Raw genomic sequence first — 18,171 nt, 5'->3', positions numbered from 1 at the left:
CAACCCTCTGAGCTTTTCACAGCTCGCCTGATTCCCCCAGCTGGCTCCTGAACAAAACCACCGACGTCTTGCCTGACAAAGAGCTGACAGCACAACAGCCTCATGAAAAATCAGGCGCATTTCACCTCATGGCTGCAGCAACGTTTCTCTTTGGGCTTCGTACTTCACAGGCTGCTCGCATAGGTTGTGATTTTTTTTAGCATTTTAAATTTTAGCCTGATGGGGTTCATTAGGCATCAGCTTTTCATGCTTGTGCAAGGGAACGGGTTTGGCTTCCCGGGAGAGCTTTTTGGGAGCTACACATTGCATGAGCAGGAGAGGAGGGAGGCAGGCAGGCCGTGGATGGAGCCGCCCGGCACCCATTGCGCCCAGCGGCCGCAGGCCTCGCACACTGGGCCCTTTATCCTGTGCCACATGCATGCGCCGGAAGCCGGCCACAGAATGTCCTTGGCACGGTCTGGTCTTGTGCAGCCTCTTGCTCGGGGACAGGCTGTGGTAATTTCATAGCGTGCTACAAGATTCCTTCGTGAAGCATTTTTTCCAGTCATTATAGTGTTGCGTTTTTTTTTTTTTTTTAATTGAAGTTCACTGGAACTGACAGTTTTTCAGCTGGGCAAAGCTGTCTGTGTGTGTGGGAGCTAGATCTACAATATGAGCAGTGGGGTCAAGTTCTTGTACAAGTCCAAGCTTTGACTGCTAATTCTTCTTCAGGTTAAGAAATTAACAGCCTTCGAGAGCAGAAGGCAAGCAAAGGATGCAGAGGTCAAGCTTTAGATAAACAAGCTTATGAAAAGAGAGACCAAGCTGGACTGGCAGAGTCAAGCCTCTCTTTACGGAAAAATAACTGAAAAAGTCTAGTTTAGCTGTGTGAAATGATGGGATCATTATGCACATACGGAAGAGAACATATTCTCCATACCTTCTAACACAACCTTAAAATATTTTAAACAAAATTTGAAGTACTGTAACTTCTTTTCTGTTACATTAGTATATTGCTTCATCAGAACATTAATAAATATTTGTATTTCAAACACTCAGATGTGCATAATATTCTTGTTGTAAATGTTTTTCCCCCAAATTTGTTCCCCTTAAAAGCTGTGTTATAGATTGATGTCAAAGGAAAATTATGAATGTATCGTCTTTTAAATTCTGGACTGTCGCAGGTCTGTCAATGGGCAGGTTTTATTGTTGTTTTTAGGGTTAAAGGTGGGTTTTATATTTATTTATTATTTATTATAGTTCAACTGTATAGGTGGTACCTATCTGTTGGGCATATCCAGATAAAGGGTTAGCTGATGCTAAAACTTACGTTAGCGCATCCCAAAGATGACGTCTCCTTCTTTTGGGAAGAAACAGAGGATAAGGACCGTTTTTACTTCTGCAAGAGTTCCCTTGTGGTTTGCAAATGTGTTGATAAAGGTCTTGTGTTTAGATAAGAAGGGCCATGATGTCTTCCTAGTAAATATGTAAAGGGAGAAATGTAGTTCAAAGAAAAAAAAAAAGGTTACCTGATTATGAAGCTTCTTTTTACAAAGCACTCTACACCCTCAAACCCAATTAATGTCAGTGTTAGTTGCAGGATTTTGTGCATCCAAAATGCAGTCAGCATTTGGAAACACAGAATCTGTTCGTTTTAAGGGCATCATCTTGTATTTCAGACTTCAAAAAAAGCTCGTTTAAAGAGAAAAGGCTTCCTAGTCTAATAGGAAACGAAATCTTATACGTTCTTCCTAATGCCATAAAAAACACTTTGCAGCTGTAATCAGTTCTTGCAGGGCAGAAAATCATGATTCAGCGTGTTAGTGCTTGCAAACCCCATATTTAAACGAATGCAGATTGATTACTACACAATTAATTTTGATAGAAGCGGGTGGTAAGTCCAAAACTTCGACATTATTTTTTACTGATGAACTCTTTTATTGGAAGACGTTTCACACAGAGTGAAATTTCAGTCTAGTGGAAACAAAAAAGATGTCTGAAGCGTCCAACTTTTCTGGAGAACAGAAATTCCACTGTGCTCATCAGCCCTTCCCCAATCTATGAAAACTGAGACAAAAAGAAGTTTACAGGAAGAATTCGGAGTGTTTTAATGTAAGAAAATACTAAGAGTTGAAAAGGCAGCAGCATTCCTCCATTTTTCTAGGTTATTGTGTGTCTCACTGGACCAAATGAAATGCTTTTCATTTCTGGGATGTGGCATGTCTTTGTCCCAAAACTTCTGATGTTCTCTAAAACTGTCATTCCCCTTCAGTTTTATAACTGTGGCTCTATGCACATCATTTCCCATTTGTAGAAATGAAGGGATTGGACATTTTTAATGCCATGGGGGGAATTTCTGCTCTGAAGCATTACCGTACACCAAATACTTTCTAGGTGGCATTGAGAGGTCTGGCCGCTCTTTGCTGACATCTTTGTGAGTGGGAAGGCTCAGTGTCTTGCTGCTCTGGGTTCTTCACCTCCAATTTTCCATGAAGCTACGCACTAAAATATGTATCTGTTCCAAAGAACTTCTTGGTGCCAAGTTTGAGAATAGATGACATTTCCGCATGTTTGTTCTCTCCTGATGAAATATATGTGTGCAATTTTCTGTTTCTCGCTGCTTTGGCTTTTGTAGATAAATTAAAGCCAGGTGCACAGCTCAAGTCTTGCTTGAACTTTGATGGTTTGCTGATCTCTTTACTGTAAGAGTGCACAAGTAAGATGGTATAAACGACCTGCCTTTTTCTTAAAGCCCCAAAGGTCATTACCGTTTTAATATACTCAGGTGGTGCTTCAAAGGACTCTTTGTTATTTTACACAGCTAATTCTAAATAGATCTATATGATCTTTCCAGTACCAGAGCCTCAATTAAGCCCTTTCTTCTTGTAAACTCTCATTTCTATTAAAGCGTCAATGTGGTACATTGCTAAACCTTAATGTTTTAGGACTTTTTTCTTAGCCTTAGAATAAGCGTGCCTAAAAATAACCTTGTGCCAGTTTTTCCAGTGTTACTTAATATGCGTAACAAACCCACTAACCAGCAAAAGCAGAGTTATGTTTCGATGGAGATTAGGTTTCCAAAAGAACAAAACAAAGTTTAAGCTTTGACAACAAGTTGGGGAACAAAAGAAACTCAAGTCATTGAGGAAAAGTACCTAATCATCATGTCAGCTTGACACACTTGATTGTGGTGTAGAACTTTCTCTCCAATGATCTGTTTTGAAAGCCATGAAATAGTCGATAGTAAATGTTAATCTCTCAAGATGTGTGAACACTCTTAAAAAAAAAAAGAAAACACCAAACAACCGGGAACCCAGTTTGCACGGTGTTGACCTGAATAACAGGATAATGTGCTTAAGCAGCTTATTCATTCTTCAGCGCCTTTTGGAAATAGAGAAGCTCCACAATGGTTTGCCACTCGGAGCTCAGAAATGACCACTGTTCTTTTCACTTGTCAAATGTTTAATTCTTTTGTCTGCGCGCTGGGTTTCTTCATAGGTTGTTCCAAACAGGACTATAAAGGAACTTCTGGGCTATTTCTTGTCAAACTGTAACGTTTGTGAAGTAGAAGGCACTGAGCTGTAAAGGAATTTCAGGCTCTTGGTATATAGCTGGCCAAGCTTTTCATCAGCGATGTGTTGCTGAATTAATTGTTTGTGCTTGTGAGACTTCCCAGGCTGGAAGTTTAAACATACCCCAGAAACACTGAGTTAAGCGTGTTTTTTTTCAATATTCCACATGAAATTTCTGCTCCAAAGATAGGTGAATACATTTATATAGTGGTCTTTATAAGTAGAGCTGTTTTGGAGTTCTGAGTTTTAGTATTAGCTATAGATTTAAATGCCTACATATATTTAAGATGAAAAAAATGGTATAAGAGAGATAAGAGCCTATGTTTCAAGACAGATCTGTGGCTTATTTAGCACTTTTCAAAGACAGCATAAATGTGAACACATATTTCTCTTGAACTTTTACAGAATTACTGCCCAGCATAATCTGCCTTCTTGATGCAATCAGTATGACTCAGTCTGGCTGTGAAGTTTTTGAAACATCTCGAGAATTTTTAAAATAAAGGGGTCAAAGATATATGTTTTGTTTCTTTTTTCCCTCCCTCCCTCCCTCTCTCCTTCCCTCCTTCCCTCCTTCCTCCCTCCCTCCCTCCCTCCCTTTTTTCTTTCTGTCATTCCTCCTTTCCTTCTCTTTGGGTATTATTTTGCAAAATGAGAACACAGACTGATTGTTTGATAAAAGTCTTGCAGCAGTGTGTTAAAAAATAAATAAATAAAAAACAATTTGCCTGTTAGGAAAAAACAATTTGCCTTAATCTGGATTGGACCAGGGAGCGTGCGATGTGCTTGCAAAGGACACAGAGCAGCAGACAGCTACTGGCTGGGAGAGCTGTGGCAGTGGGATTTTGCTTGTTGTCTCTCAGCTCCCCTGCGATGCTCTTGACAGAGGTGCACAGCGGGGAGGCTTCTGCCGCTTGGCGGTTCTGCTTTCCAGCCTTGCTTGCTCCGTCTGGTGGGAAGCATGATGCAGCTCCCACGGGGTTTCCAAACTCATCTTAAGGTCTCACATTGCTAAAAAAAAAAAAGTTAATTTGCATTTCCTATGAATTTATCTCCCAGAGAAGTAAAATTATCCCTGATGTGTCAGATTTTCCTGAGGTTATTTGAAATAGCTAGGCAAACTCAATGTGGGAATGAAAAAATCATTCCAGAAATAGTTCTTAACTGCAAAATTAGAAATGATTGTATCAAAATAGAAGAGCATGCAACAGAGAAAATGACTTTAGAAGGTACCCGGCAACCAGCTCTTGTCAGATTTTCCTGCAGTATCTGGAATAGATCCATAGTTATGGTTTTGGTTTTACTGCTAGAACACCTAGAATAGTGTAAATAAAGAGGTAAAATTATTTTAGCCAAAGAATATGCTCTTTAAACATGAATGCTACATAGAACTGGTGAAGGAAAGAATCAAAATAATTACAATATAGTGATATTACCTTCACCTAATGATGTGTATCTTCTGAAAATCTATAAATAATATATTAGAAATTGTTTTCAAATAGTGATGTATTTAGCAACATTTCAGAAAAATCAGATTTCAATCCTGTTCTTTTATTATTATTTTTTAAACATTGTAAGTGATGTCTTTTTAAAGTTTTATTGAAATGGAAAGAAAAGCGAGGCAGAGACAAATGTCCCCATGTGTAGACCAGTACAGTAGTTTGTTACTTATGAGTCTTGTGACCCAAGGGTTTTTCAGTTCTGTAAAAAGAATTTAGGCACTTCTCTAAAATATCCTGTGGTGGTTTTACCCTGCTGGACAGCTAAATTCCACCACAGCCACTCTATCACTCTCCCTCCTCGAAGGAAAAAGGGGAGAAAATATGATGAAAAGACCTCTTGGGTTGAGATAAGGACAGGCAGATTAATCACTGATTATCATCACAGGCAAAAGACTCAACATAGGGAGACATACAATTTATTGGTTGTCACTCGCAAGCTAGTACAGTGAGAAACTAAAAGCAAACTAAAACCACCTTCCCTCATCCACCATCTTCCACCTCCTCCCCCTGTGCAGCAGAGAGGAACAGGGAATGGGGGCTGTGGTCAGTCCCTGGTGCTTTGTCCCCGCCACTCCCTCACGGTCCCTCTTGTCCCCTGCTCCCCGTGGGGTCCCTCCCACGGGATGCCGTCCTGCCCGAACTGAGCCTGCGGGGGCTGCCCACAGGCAGCAGCTCTTCAACAACTGCTCCCACACGGCTCCGTGCCACGGAGTCCATCTGTCAGGAGCAAACCTCCTGAGGCCACATCCACCTGCTCCACCGGGGGCTCCTCCACGGGCTGCAGCGTGGAGATCTGCTCCGTGTGGGACCCGTGGGCTGCAGGGGGACAGCCTGCTCCACCAGGGGCCTCTCCACAGGCCGCAGGGGAACTGCTGCTGCCTGCCTGGAGCACCTCCTGCCCTCCTGCTGCAATGACCTGGGGGGCTGCAGAGCTGGTTCTCACTCCTCACTCTCCCAGCTGCTGTTGCACAGCAGTTTTTTTTCCCTTTCTTAAGTCTGCTCTCCCAGAGGCCCACCCAGCGTCGCTCCCTGGCTCGGCTCTGGCCAGCAGCAGGTCCCTTTTGGAGCCGGCTGGAGCTGGCTCTGATCTGACATGGGGCAGCTGCTGGGCTCTGCTCACAGAGGCAACCCCTGCATCCCCCGTACTACCAAAACCTTGCCAGGTAAACCCAATACAACTTTGTGTTGCTCATTGAAGGCTCTCTCCTGCAATGAGAGGCAGTCTGTATTTTTCTTTACGATGTCTTCCTAATTGAAGTTGGTGTACAGGTTTCTGCAGTGGTGTTGGGGTTGGAAATTGTTTTCAGATGACAAGTGCTTAGTCAAGCTCCTGGTTGATTCTGCAAGCTGTTTGGCCTCATGTGGAAGGATTGTATACTAGATACAACAGAGAAATTATCTTATTCATTTTCAGAGGTCTGTAAAATGTAATAGCAGAGAGTGTCTTTGTGTGTGTGATCCTGGGAGAGCCACTGAAAGTGTTGAGCCTGCTGTAGCTGGAGTGAATTGTCAAAAGGGATTGCAAAACACTTTTATGCATTTAGTAAGTTTCTAAGTTATTATGTGGAAACAAATCAGACCAAAACAAAACTAGCCAGTAGTGAAGGCATGGAGTAAAATGGGCTTGGTGTTTTTGTGGTCGTAGAGCAAAGTTTGGATCATAGGTCTCAAAGAAGAAAAACTGCAAGTTTTAAGCATAGAAAAATTCAGAAACCGTATCCAAATGATGGACGTGGATAACTGAGACGAAGAATGCTGTAGCCTAAACTGATACTTTAGAAAGCTGTAAGGATAAAATCAATGACTTGTTTATGTTTTCGCATATTGAATTTTAGAAAGCAGCACATTATCTGAATATCAGCTTGTCAACACAGTTGAAATGATGGACTAAGTGTTCTTTGGGAGACATTTGTGAAATATGATAATAAAAGTAAAGAAAACATCTTTTTTAATGTCAGAGTGCTGTCAGGATGTAATGAAAAAAAAGAGAAAAGTACTAACTAAAGCTTTAAAAGATACTTTTGAAACCTGACTTCCTAGATTAAACTTTTACTTTTTCACTTGGAAACATTACCCTTCCTTTGATACTAGAGTATCCATTTTCCTTGATACAAAAGGCTGTTTCTTTAATCTCTTTGTTGCATTTCTTCAGTCTTTATATAGAGGTGGATAAATGGATATGTACTTCATATGCTTGGGTTAATCCTCAAACACTGTATTGTTGTCCCCCTTCTTATTAACGTAGAATGTACTAGTGTAACTTGTTCATGTAGTAGTTCAAACATTTTTTTTAACAGGCACTGCTGAAAGATCCTTTGTATATTGGGCTGAGACACAAGAGAATCAGAGGTCAAGCCTATGATGATCTCCTTGATGAATTCATGGAAGCTGTGACTTCAAGGTATGTGATATATTTGTGCTATTCATTGGAGAATTCCACTGTGAACTTCATCTTGGGAGAAATAAATGTCGTTAGCTATGAAAGGAAGAAAGAACGATGAGAACAGAGTTGCTAGGTTCCTGATCTTTTTATTTTGAGCATTGTAGTTTATAAGATGATCAGCTCTCTCTAACTTGCCTTAAATATTGTATTTTTATGAATTCATTGCATGAGTGGTAACATTTATCTTGAGATAAGTGAACTAGTTTTTCAAACTATTTTATGAGATTTGGACTGTATTTGCCTAATAATTTTCTATGCCTAGTGCAGTGCCTACATGTTCTTCTTTGTCTCCCCGACTTTGTGTGTGAGATGTCAGCAGTCTGAAAGAAGGTATCGTACCTGGCAAAGGCTGTTTCTGCTGCCTGCTTGCAGTTGTGATAAATTCTTCATCTTCTTGTTCTCCAGGCTTTAGGGTTACATTCGCTCTGTACTGACTCTCCTCTATTAAAAAAAAAAAAAAAAGATGACCAACCCCTGCTTGTGCCCTGATCCAAACCAAAACAGGACTAAGTTTCTAGTATTTTGGTTTTAAATGCCATGGTATAGACCTATACTAAATCATCTCTTTTTCTTGCCTCTTTTTCTCCTATACAGGAAGTAGTTAAATCTATTATTAGAACATGATGCATAAAATATTACATTTCATGTCAATAACACATTTGTTCACATTTTCCTTGTTCATTAAAATATTTGGAGTTCTAGCCCTGCATTCAGTGTGCATACCTAAAATAGCCTAAGTACCAGGATCCTTAGCAAAACATGCTATCTATGTCTGCAGTGAACTGTAAAGCCAGGACTGAGGTGTGGGACCTGTAAATACTTTCCAACTCGTTGGTCTCAACTTGTGCCCCATCCATGTTTTGACTCCATGCTGGGAACTTCCCTGGATATGTACAACCTCTGTTCTTCCTTCCCTAGTTCCTGTGTAAAAGAAACTTGGGCAAGTAGGTAGTATTAATTCCTGTGCTTGAAGCACAGATTCCTCCACATATTACTATACTCTTCCCCATCACCCTCAGTTGGCTGAGAATCCCTTGCTCTTGATCTGTGGTTTGCTGGTTTGGCTCTGCCCCGTAATGCATCTGCTCCTCTTTTGAGTATTCTCTTTCAGATAAAAGTGGTGTATTTCCACCTCCCTCACAGAAGGTTTGGACCATTACAAATTTCTCTGTGGACTGAGTTTTGAGAATTTCTATCTTAAAGCATTCCCTAACTCACCCTTTGTTTTTAAAATGAACTGTAGTCCATTTTAAATCATTTAAATCATACACTGAAGGAAATCATCAGGGTCAAGCAGAATATTATCTCAATAATGTCTGAAGGTCTGGTTGACTTGTTCTTTTTACTTAAACATCTTTAAGACTAATTTTGAGTAATTTTTAGCAATTTATGTTAGCTTGACCTTCTGAAAGATCACTTCGTTCTCAACTAAATCTGTCGTGGTCTACAGTGGTGTCCTTTATTTCATGTTTGAAGTGGAGTATTTGTAATTCAAACTTTGTATGTTGTACTTGTAAGTTGTTTTGGCTGTAGTACAACATCCAAATTGGTTATGATACTCTTTTGCTAAGATGAAGGGAAAAGTGATACAGCTAAGACAAAATCAAGTCCATTTGTTCAAATTTCCTATGAAATCTGTTCAATTTCATATGCTCCTAAATTAAAATTTCTCCTTGGCTTGTCACTAGGAGACTCAGTGCTTGCAGTTAGTTCTGGTATGATGGGTCTGACTGTTAAAGATGTAGGCTGTGATTTGCTTTATTGTATATTATTTTCTCTTGCCAGCTTATTGCAGTGATCTAGGTAATTGTATACTTTGCCTGAATGCTGCTCATCTTTTCCTTGTGAAAGTTTCTCTTTGTTTTTTTCTCTTTTCATTTTTCTTAGCCTTCTGCTGGCTGTTTCACGGAGGAGTGTTTTCTTTACAAGTCTTAGATTCATGTTTGGTCTGATACATTTTAGGTTAGCCATATTTATTGGCAGTTATTGCCATGGTACTCCAGAAGAGGCTTTCCTATTTAATATTGCCTAATCAATTCAGAGAATGGGAGAAGTTCTGTTGTTATGTTTTCAGTACCATGGAGTATTTACCTCTAAGACATACATAACCATGAACATTACAAAGCACAAAGTTGGCATGTCTTTTTAATAAGACAAATTTAAAGACAAACTTCAAAGGTGATGACAAATATATTAAAGAGAAAAGACTGCAAGTTGGAATACTATATTAAATACCTATTTTAGGTCTTTCTTACGCTCATAGTTCTCCAAAGAAGCCAAATGCTATTAGAACTGGGAGTGAGGTTTCAGCCGCTTTGCTGGGAACGTGTGGAAGTAGCCAGCTGTACAGAGCAGTGCACTTTATACAGGCTTCTTACTGGCTTCCAGGGGAATTTTCCTAGACGTGTATCACCTTGATTGGTTGTTAAATTTTGAAAATCTACATTTTTATAAGCTGATGCAGCATCACTTATGGTGTATCATGGTGGAACACCACCTTTATAGAGAAAATGTTATGGTACATAATAAAGTACATTATAAAGAAGCATGTCATATGAAGGTACAGTTTCATGAACTATAATACTTTCCCCTTCTTGCCTTCACTGCTATTCACCTCCAAAAAACTGTTCTTGTAAATCAAAATTATTTATGAAAGAGTCAGCATTAAAATTCAAACAGGGCTTAAAACATCCATTGCTAAAAGATTTTGGTACAGTATCCAGTGTATTACCATGGCAGAATGAAACTAGTACAATGTGTTTTATCCCAGATGTGAGAAGGCAGAAACATATGGAAAGTATCTGGATTTCTTCTGGCTTAAAGCCAGCGAACAGCTTTTATTTATTTACCTATATCTGTATCTGTCTACTTATTTATTACTGGTGCCAGCAGCTGCCCTTTCTGTGGGCAGGTGCTAGAATGTCTGGGGATGTTACCAGGTGTTTCTTGCTTTTGTGTTGGTGCGGTAATTTAAGGGAATAACAATATTCTAAATGGAAGGAATGTTTTATAACGTGAGAAAAAACAGACAGATATTTTCATCGCTGAATAATGTAAATCAAACTGTAAAACCTATTCAGAAATGTTTGTTATGTTCTACCCTATGGAGAAATGGGTGATAAAACATTTTATACAGAAGTGAGATTTTCCAAATGACAAGTTATTCTTAAATATCTGTGTTTACAAAAAAAAAAAAAAAGAAGAGGAGGGTTTGCTAAACAATACTTTGATAGCTGGGGTCGATGCACCAAGACTTCCTGTATAACCAGAAGAAATAGCTCAATCTTTTTATTCCAGTTTCTATTTCTTCCCTACTTGCCTGAGATGATGCAAAGAGAAATATATCAATGGCTAAGAGGTATTCATATACAACAGTGAAGGGATTATGGAAACACTTGAGAGGAAAATATGTAGGCTAGAGATGGAACAAGAGATGAGGGGAGAGGACAAAAGCACCTTTTTAATAACAGGGACTTTCCTTGTCTGATGTAAAAAGTGGATTTAAAGGCTCTGGAAAATTTTTCCCTTTTTCTGAAGGAGACTTCCTTTTCACACATCTGGTAAAGATAACTCCATCTTGAATTCCCCCGAAAAAGGCCAGAGTAGGGAAGAATAGCATACTAGCAGCTTGCTTTCTGCTACAGATCATGCCCAATGGAAGCCACTGTGCACTGGGGAAGGAAATGTCCACCATTGGGAGGGACAATATTGACTTGTTCCTCTGGCCTGTGAACAGACAAGAAACTTTAAGGAAATAGAAAGTAATATCGTGTAACTCTGGTAGGTTGTTTCCTTGTCGACCTACCACAACCCCAAAGAGTTGCATAGAACTCCTATTATAAGCTAAAACCTGTGGATTTGTGATGCATACTGAAATATCACTGAAATTATCTTCTTGTATGCGTATGATGGTGACAGTTTTCAGTTTCACTTCAAGGTGCAATAGTAGTGGATCCTTGAAAAGTAATATCACGGGACATTTGTGTTTCATTGCGTAGTCATATTTTAATTAAACCCTTCCCCGTGCCTTTCATATGCTGTGCTTTTCTTAAGCTTGTGATCTATAAACCAAGCTGCTGACAATTGTAATTCAGTATGTTCTGTCCTAAATTACCATGATGTAGTCATTATTCCTCATTTGCCTGATTACATTATTCACAGATGGTAGCAGTGTTAAATTTCACATCATGTGTTACTTTAAAACAGTCTTTTATGGTAAGTAAGGTTTATCTAACTTTGAAAACAACTGTAAGAGTTACAAATCAACAAGAGAAAAATACACAAATATTTTAATAGATGTTTTCATTTAGTAGATTACATTGGAATATAATTCAATTTGTAAACAATTAATTCTAAACAGACCTTACTTCTGGCAAGAGAATATACTGGCAAAACATCAACATAAAAGGTAGTTAGAGCTGTGCATCATGAAGGACGTGGTTGGACCACACAGTGCTTCTGACAGTATATTCAGACACAGATTGTGAGTACAAGGACATCGGTGCCTCTGTCCTCTTGTGAATTGTGGTGGTGCAAGACCAAGACTTGCACTGTGCCTCTATGTTCCCATCTAGTTCAAGTGAAAGTGACGTTCAGAGGGAACACAGAAAGAAATACTGCTGCAACAACTCCCTCCTATGGCAGACTTGGTGAAGATCTTTCTGCTTAGAGATTTTGTCCCTCAGTGGGACTCAGGCCCATTGAGCCAATGTTTCAAGTTCATGGCTACCTTTTCCTTCCACCATTCTGTAAACGTTACTGTCCTTGTGAAGATCACTGTGGACAGCCAGAGAGGAGAAGGGTAGATGCTTAGGCTGAACCCTATCACTGCCTTGACTGCAGTTACAATTGTTCTTTGAACGCACCCACTGTTTCATTTCCAGTCACTGACATGTTTGTGTTCTTCCTGAAACTGCTTGGTCCTAGGAGTCAGGCTTGCTTGCCCAGCTTAGTCTCTCAGGTGGACTTTGCTTTTATAAAGGTAACACCATTCAGGAGGACCTTTAGGTTGTCTGCCTACTGAAAAAGGTCCTGAAACTCAAAAACATTGTGGACTATTGCTTTGGATAGTGGAGGGCGTTGTGGAAGAGGAAAACTGAAATAGTTTGATAATCAGGGTTTATTTTTATTCTAGTTATAGAATCCTAGAATCATAGAATATCCTGAGTTGGAAGGGACCCACAAGGATCATTGAGTCCAGCTTCTGGCTCCCCACAGGACCACCAAAAATCAGACCCTGTGTCTGAGAGCGTTGTGCAAGCGCTTCTTGAACTCCGGCAGGCTCGGTGCCATGACCACTGCCCTGAGGAGCCTGTCCCAGTGCCCGATCACCCTCTGGGTGAAGAGCCTTTCCCTAACACCCAGCCTGACCCTCCCCTGTCCCAGCTCCATGCCATGTCCCCAGAGCCTCCTCTGCTCTGGGCTGAACAAACCAAGTGACTTCAGCCACTCCTCATACATCTTCCCCTTGAGGCCCTTCACCATCTTCATAGCCCTCCTAATTGTAGCAGCTGCACTGGTTTGCCTGAGGAAGATCTTCATTTTTTGAGATTAACTATGATTTGTAGTTATTATCGCTTGCAACATTAAATTCTCAAGAGATGATGCCACTGCTAGGAAGTTTGTTAAGGAGCCCTGAACCCTTCCCCAAGCAGTGGTGCTTGCTGAGGTACACTGTTTGGAGTCAACCGGGTTTACCTGTGTCAGAGAAAAAGAGAAGTAACATCTCTACTTTGTTTTTTTTGAGATGGGACATTCATGTGCACATTTACTGTTCCTTCTAATGTCAAATCCAGGGGACTCTGAGATGGGAAAAGAAGGCTGGGTAGAAGGCCTCTACTTCTGTATATTCCATTAAGTAATGGGGAACAGATTAATTAATTCCCCCCCAGTATGAATATCCTTACAAGCAATCCAACACAAAAAGAATGTAGACGGTTAATTCTTTCTGTTTGCTGCCTTGTAGCCCTCTTCCCTTTCTTTCCTGCTAGTTCTTTTGGTGGTACAGTTTTCCAGACTGGATCGCTGGGTGACAGTTGGCTGACACACAGGGACAGAACCAGCCCGCTCTGACCTTTCGCAGCAGGAAATCTGAATTCTGCTTCCTTCTTCTAAAATCCCACATTAAACCCATTCTCTCTTACACCACAATCTACATCACGAGGTTTTGTCCTGCCTTCTGTAATACCAAAACCAACCACGAAATTTTGTCCTTTTTCTTCTTTCTGGACTTAGAAATGTGAAAATATTTGATTTGTGATACTTACTAGCTTATCTACCTTCACATTTTTCTTTAAAACTCATTCGTGCTTTCATTAACTGGAACCTGAAAACAGATTGCAGGTGTTTCTGGATTGATTACTGCCTCAGCTAACTAAGAAAATGTGTATATGTTACTTCCAAGATATTTTCTATCCATCCTTCTCAATAGCTTTAGTTTCAGTTGCATCTCTGGGCCTGTTGCATAACATAATGGAGATGAGCTCGATTAAGACTTTTGTTTGGCTCTGTTCTATAAATAGCCAATAACAATGTGTCTCTGCTAAAAATAAGGCCCTCTCTCTTGTCACTAGAGAAACAGTCATCATTTCCCAAACACCAGCGTTTTGTGCAGAAGTTGAGTCCTCTTCCATCAACGTCCTTGGCAAGGGAAGGGCCTATGCCTTGTCATCTAAAACCACAGTTAGCTTTCACAGCGATATAAACTGTTCTGATTCATCATTTCCTTTCCCTCGCATGCTCTTGAAAAATGTTGATGGCTTGCCAGAGCAGTAATAAATAAATATAAATATTCCATAGTCAGGGTTTAGGTGACAGTCAAAACAGCAGCAGCGGTGAACACTGCTGGGAGTGCTTCAGATAAGATGGAGAGGCAGGATGCGCTGCCTTACTGTGGAGCTGAAGAGGCCTCAGTAGCCATTTTGTTTCCTTAAGGGTCACCCCATGGCAAAATGAAGGCTAAGTCAGACTAGGTTTTTCATTTAATGTGTAGAGTTAACCTCTATCTCCTCTAACACAATTATAAGGTCTTTCTAGATCTCCTGCAATGCTGCTTTTTGCTGCCAAACAATCTGGTTATTTGCTCACAGCAGATAAGTCTGTATAGTACTGCCTAATGCCTAAGCTTCAAGCCCTTGGCAATAGAATCTCAGGGAGATTTGCACTTGCAAATATTACTATTTTTTTACAGTTATTTTTTTGGCCTTTATATAAATTGAAATTAAAGTAGAACTATGCTAATGAATCCTATTCCAGTTCTGAAATCCAGCTTGGAAAAGATAGGAAATCTAAATCTTAAACCAGTGCTATTCCTTGTGTATGTGCTATTCCTTCTTTTGAGGCATGACCTTTTACTAAGCTTTTCCTAGAATCTTCTTGCTTTACTCAGTTTGCAGAACAGGCAGAGCACAAGGAGCAGAAATGGAGCTGCATTGACAACTGTGCCTCTGGCATACAATCTCTTGGGGATTTTGTCATTGGTAACTTTTGACAGCTGTAAAGACTTCTACATATGCATTTTGTGATTCTTTACTGCAAACTAAATTGTACGTGATTGCTGGAAATGACACAAATACATGCTTTACAACCTTTTCAGACCCAGTAAGTGGCATAAGGAAACGTGAATCTGTCAGTGAAGTGAAATCATAGCAGGATAGACAGACTCTACTCACATCAAGTTTATTTGTAGAAAGAATGTTATTATTTATTGTTTATAATGCTAGACCACAGAGAAATTCTTAGCAAAGATCAGCAGAGGAGTCTTGAAGAAATAAAACCTCATTCATCCCTTTTAAAAAAAAAAAAGTAGTAAGATTGTCAAACAGTACAGAAGGGGGAAAGGATATTGTTTTGTATTTTGTGGGACAAGATAGAGAGAGCGGGGGAGTATTTTTAGTATATTTAATATGCCTCTTGTACCCAAACTAATTTTTGAGCTCAGAATGGGATATATCCATGTTCTAATAATGCTCAACTATGTCCCAGACTCACTGCAGTCAAACAAAACCCAACAAGTGAAGAACACACTGTTCTCAGGCTTTTCTTCTCCGAACTATTTTAAGAAGGGATTATTAAAGTGGAAAAGGCCTGGGTAATCTCAGTTACGTTCCTTCCTCTTTTATAGCTGTAGAAAATGGTGGCCAGGATTCTCAAGTAGAAGTTAGCTGGTGCAACTGTATGGCAAATGGGGTGAATGTTGATTTATTTGAATAATTTGTGCGAATGTAATATTTTAACACAGTTTATATTGTTGTTACAGAAGTGTAGGAGTTTTCCAGGCTGTCAGAAGCAGCAGTTTCCTTTTTCATTTTTCCCCCTTTGGAAACTCTAGTAAAGTTAAATATCAAGTTTTTGACTTAAATTCGCATCAGAGTGTAACGAGATATCTGTCCCTCTTATCCCATCACTGTCTCTCTCCTACTAAATGCTAAGAATTATTTCTATCTAGATTTCAACTCTCAGGAGAACCTCCTTTCACTGTCAGTCTGGCTAATGGGATTAGGTACTTCAGCACTTCCTCCCTCCCTGGCCCTTGAGCCCTGCTAGACTGTGACTCTGCCATGCTTTATTCAGCGTATTCCATCTCAACTGCCCGTGCTTCCACCTAAATTTCCTGAGGTACTGCAGTGAATGAGCCCTTGGGTTGCCTCTGCAGCTCACCAGCTGGGCCTGCAGGATGCTAACAGCAGCAGGACTTCGATAGCGTGAGATTTCCTGGTAAAATAAAGCCCGGCTGTGGGAGGGCAGGGGGCAGAAGATGCCGCTGAGATCAGAGTTTCATCTTGGACTGAACTGGGTGTTCTACCCTGACCAACCCAGTGCTGCCCTTCATGAGAGGGCCTGGACCAACAGAGGGCCATGGTTAACATAGGACTTGTTGACCACCTTGGGTCAATGACATAGATCAGATAGTACTAGTACCTGTAGTTTGCCTGAGTACAACTTTCAGAGTTACTCTGTGGCAGTAACAGGCAGATTTATGTATCACAGGGATAAGAAGAAAGCTTGGAAATTGTAATCTTGCCCTTGCTCCTGAAGCTGCAGGTATTTTTCTCCATTGTGCTTCATGATAGAAAAACGATTAAGGCAGCGCAGTTTCTGCAAAGTGAAAGGTTAATGTCAGTGTGTTGACCAGTTCTCCTTTTAAAGTAAACAGCATTTTTCAGATGAAATGTGGAATACAAAACATTTAAGAACATATAGAGGATATAGAAGGGATGTTGCTGCAGGCCTGATGGGACCATGCCTTTTAAGTTCAGCACAATTAATCCATTTCTCAGGAGGGCACACGGCTTAACCATATCCACAACATCTAAGAACTTCCCTATGACTTTGATGGGATTTAATACCTAAGTGTCAGCTGTTGTCTGGAGCAATGCCATTGTGGCATATATTTGAAGAATTCCCTCTTTTTATGTCTACCAAGGTCTGTAAACATTGTTGCTGCCTAATTGCCTGCAAATAATACTCCATTAATAAATATCACTGGCATAACCACATTCATCATTTGGATGCTACTAACTTGTCTTATCACTGGCAGAAATTGCAGTGGAAACTTCAGTGACTTCCCTTTCCATCCTAGAGCCTACAACAGCAGTAATCCCTTTGACCTTCCATAGCAACATAACTGACAAGCTTGCAAGTGATACGGCACTTGTAAAATGGAAGTATTTAACCTTATCCTGAGCTTATGGCCATATTAGTCTTTCAGCTGTGCGAATCCTATGATAAGAACTGTCTGCCAGGGATTTGGGACTAGGATCAGAAAGCATGTCAGAGATGAATTGTTGAGTTGTATGCATTGTCAGTATCCATAAGTATGATCCTTTTAAAAATAATGTAGAGTACCTTAAATTAAGTCTTTCCTATGTTAACAACATCCTACTTGTAGACTTTTTTCTTTTTCAATCTTAATAAATGTCTCCAGTGTGTCCTCCATCAAATCTGCCTAACCACTTTGCGGTCTGGCCTTCTTATAGTCACACTGCCTTTAAAGCTGTTGCAGAGTAGTACTTTTTGCCTTTTATAGGTGGGAACTGGAGCATTAGATGACAAAATCAGAATTAGATGTCCTCTTGGGCACAATCCAGTTGCCTAAACATAAGTGTCCAGTGTTGTACCCTTTCTGGCATCCAGCTGCTGGTCCAGGTACTTTAGTTGTCCCACACGCTCTGAGTAACATCTGCCAACTCTGTGCAGGTGCCGTGGATACCCGAACGTGTCTCAGATTGCACTGTGTTCCTGTCTTTAAACATCTGTATCAAGCCCCAACATCTATTCCTATCTCTAGGTGCTTGAAGGCTTTCAAACACTGGCTCTGAGTGACTTTCCTGCTGTTGCATGAGAGGACTATTGTCAAATAGTGGAGAACCTTGACTGTCCTTTGGGGTAGCCTTCCACCTATACAGCTATACCTAACAAACATTTGGTTATAGTTTTGGTAACATTAGAGATTGCGTGCAGATTTTGCACTTGGCTTGTTTTGAATGCTTAGAGCTACCTCTCTTCTAATTCCACAGTCTCTCCACGCTGCTTTCCTGCCAACAAGGCACACTGAGAGCTTGCTAAATTGAAGGCAGCTAAAGATTGCTGCTTTGAGCTGCAAGATAGTGCAATTTATTTATTTTACCGTTTTATTGTCTTTTTATTTAACCTAGAGGTAATGAGACAGTATTTGGTG

The 18,171-nt window shown here is 40.2% G+C and overlaps 1 protein-coding gene across 1 annotated transcript in view; it reads left to right on the top strand.

Annotated features, from left to right (window-relative positions):
* The window catches only part of ME1 (malic enzyme 1), a 180,830-nt gene that overhangs the window by 98,130 nt on the left and 64,529 nt on the right, over window positions 1-18,171 (top strand). Inside the window, exon 6 of the mRNA XM_083829574.1 lies at window positions 7,348-7,451. Coding sequence (XP_083685700.1) covers window positions 7,348-7,451 — 104 coding nt within the window. The remainder of the gene's footprint in view (window positions 1-7,347; window positions 7,452-18,171) is intronic.

The sequence above is a fragment of the Anser anser genome (genome assembly GCF_964211835.1).
Source record: "Anser anser genome assembly, chromosome: 3".
In the NCBI taxonomy this organism is placed as follows: domain Eukaryota; kingdom Metazoa; phylum Chordata; class Aves; order Anseriformes; family Anatidae; genus Anser; species Anser anser.
Note: the sequence above shows the minus strand (reverse complement) of the source record. Positions and strands in the feature narration are given on the sequence as shown.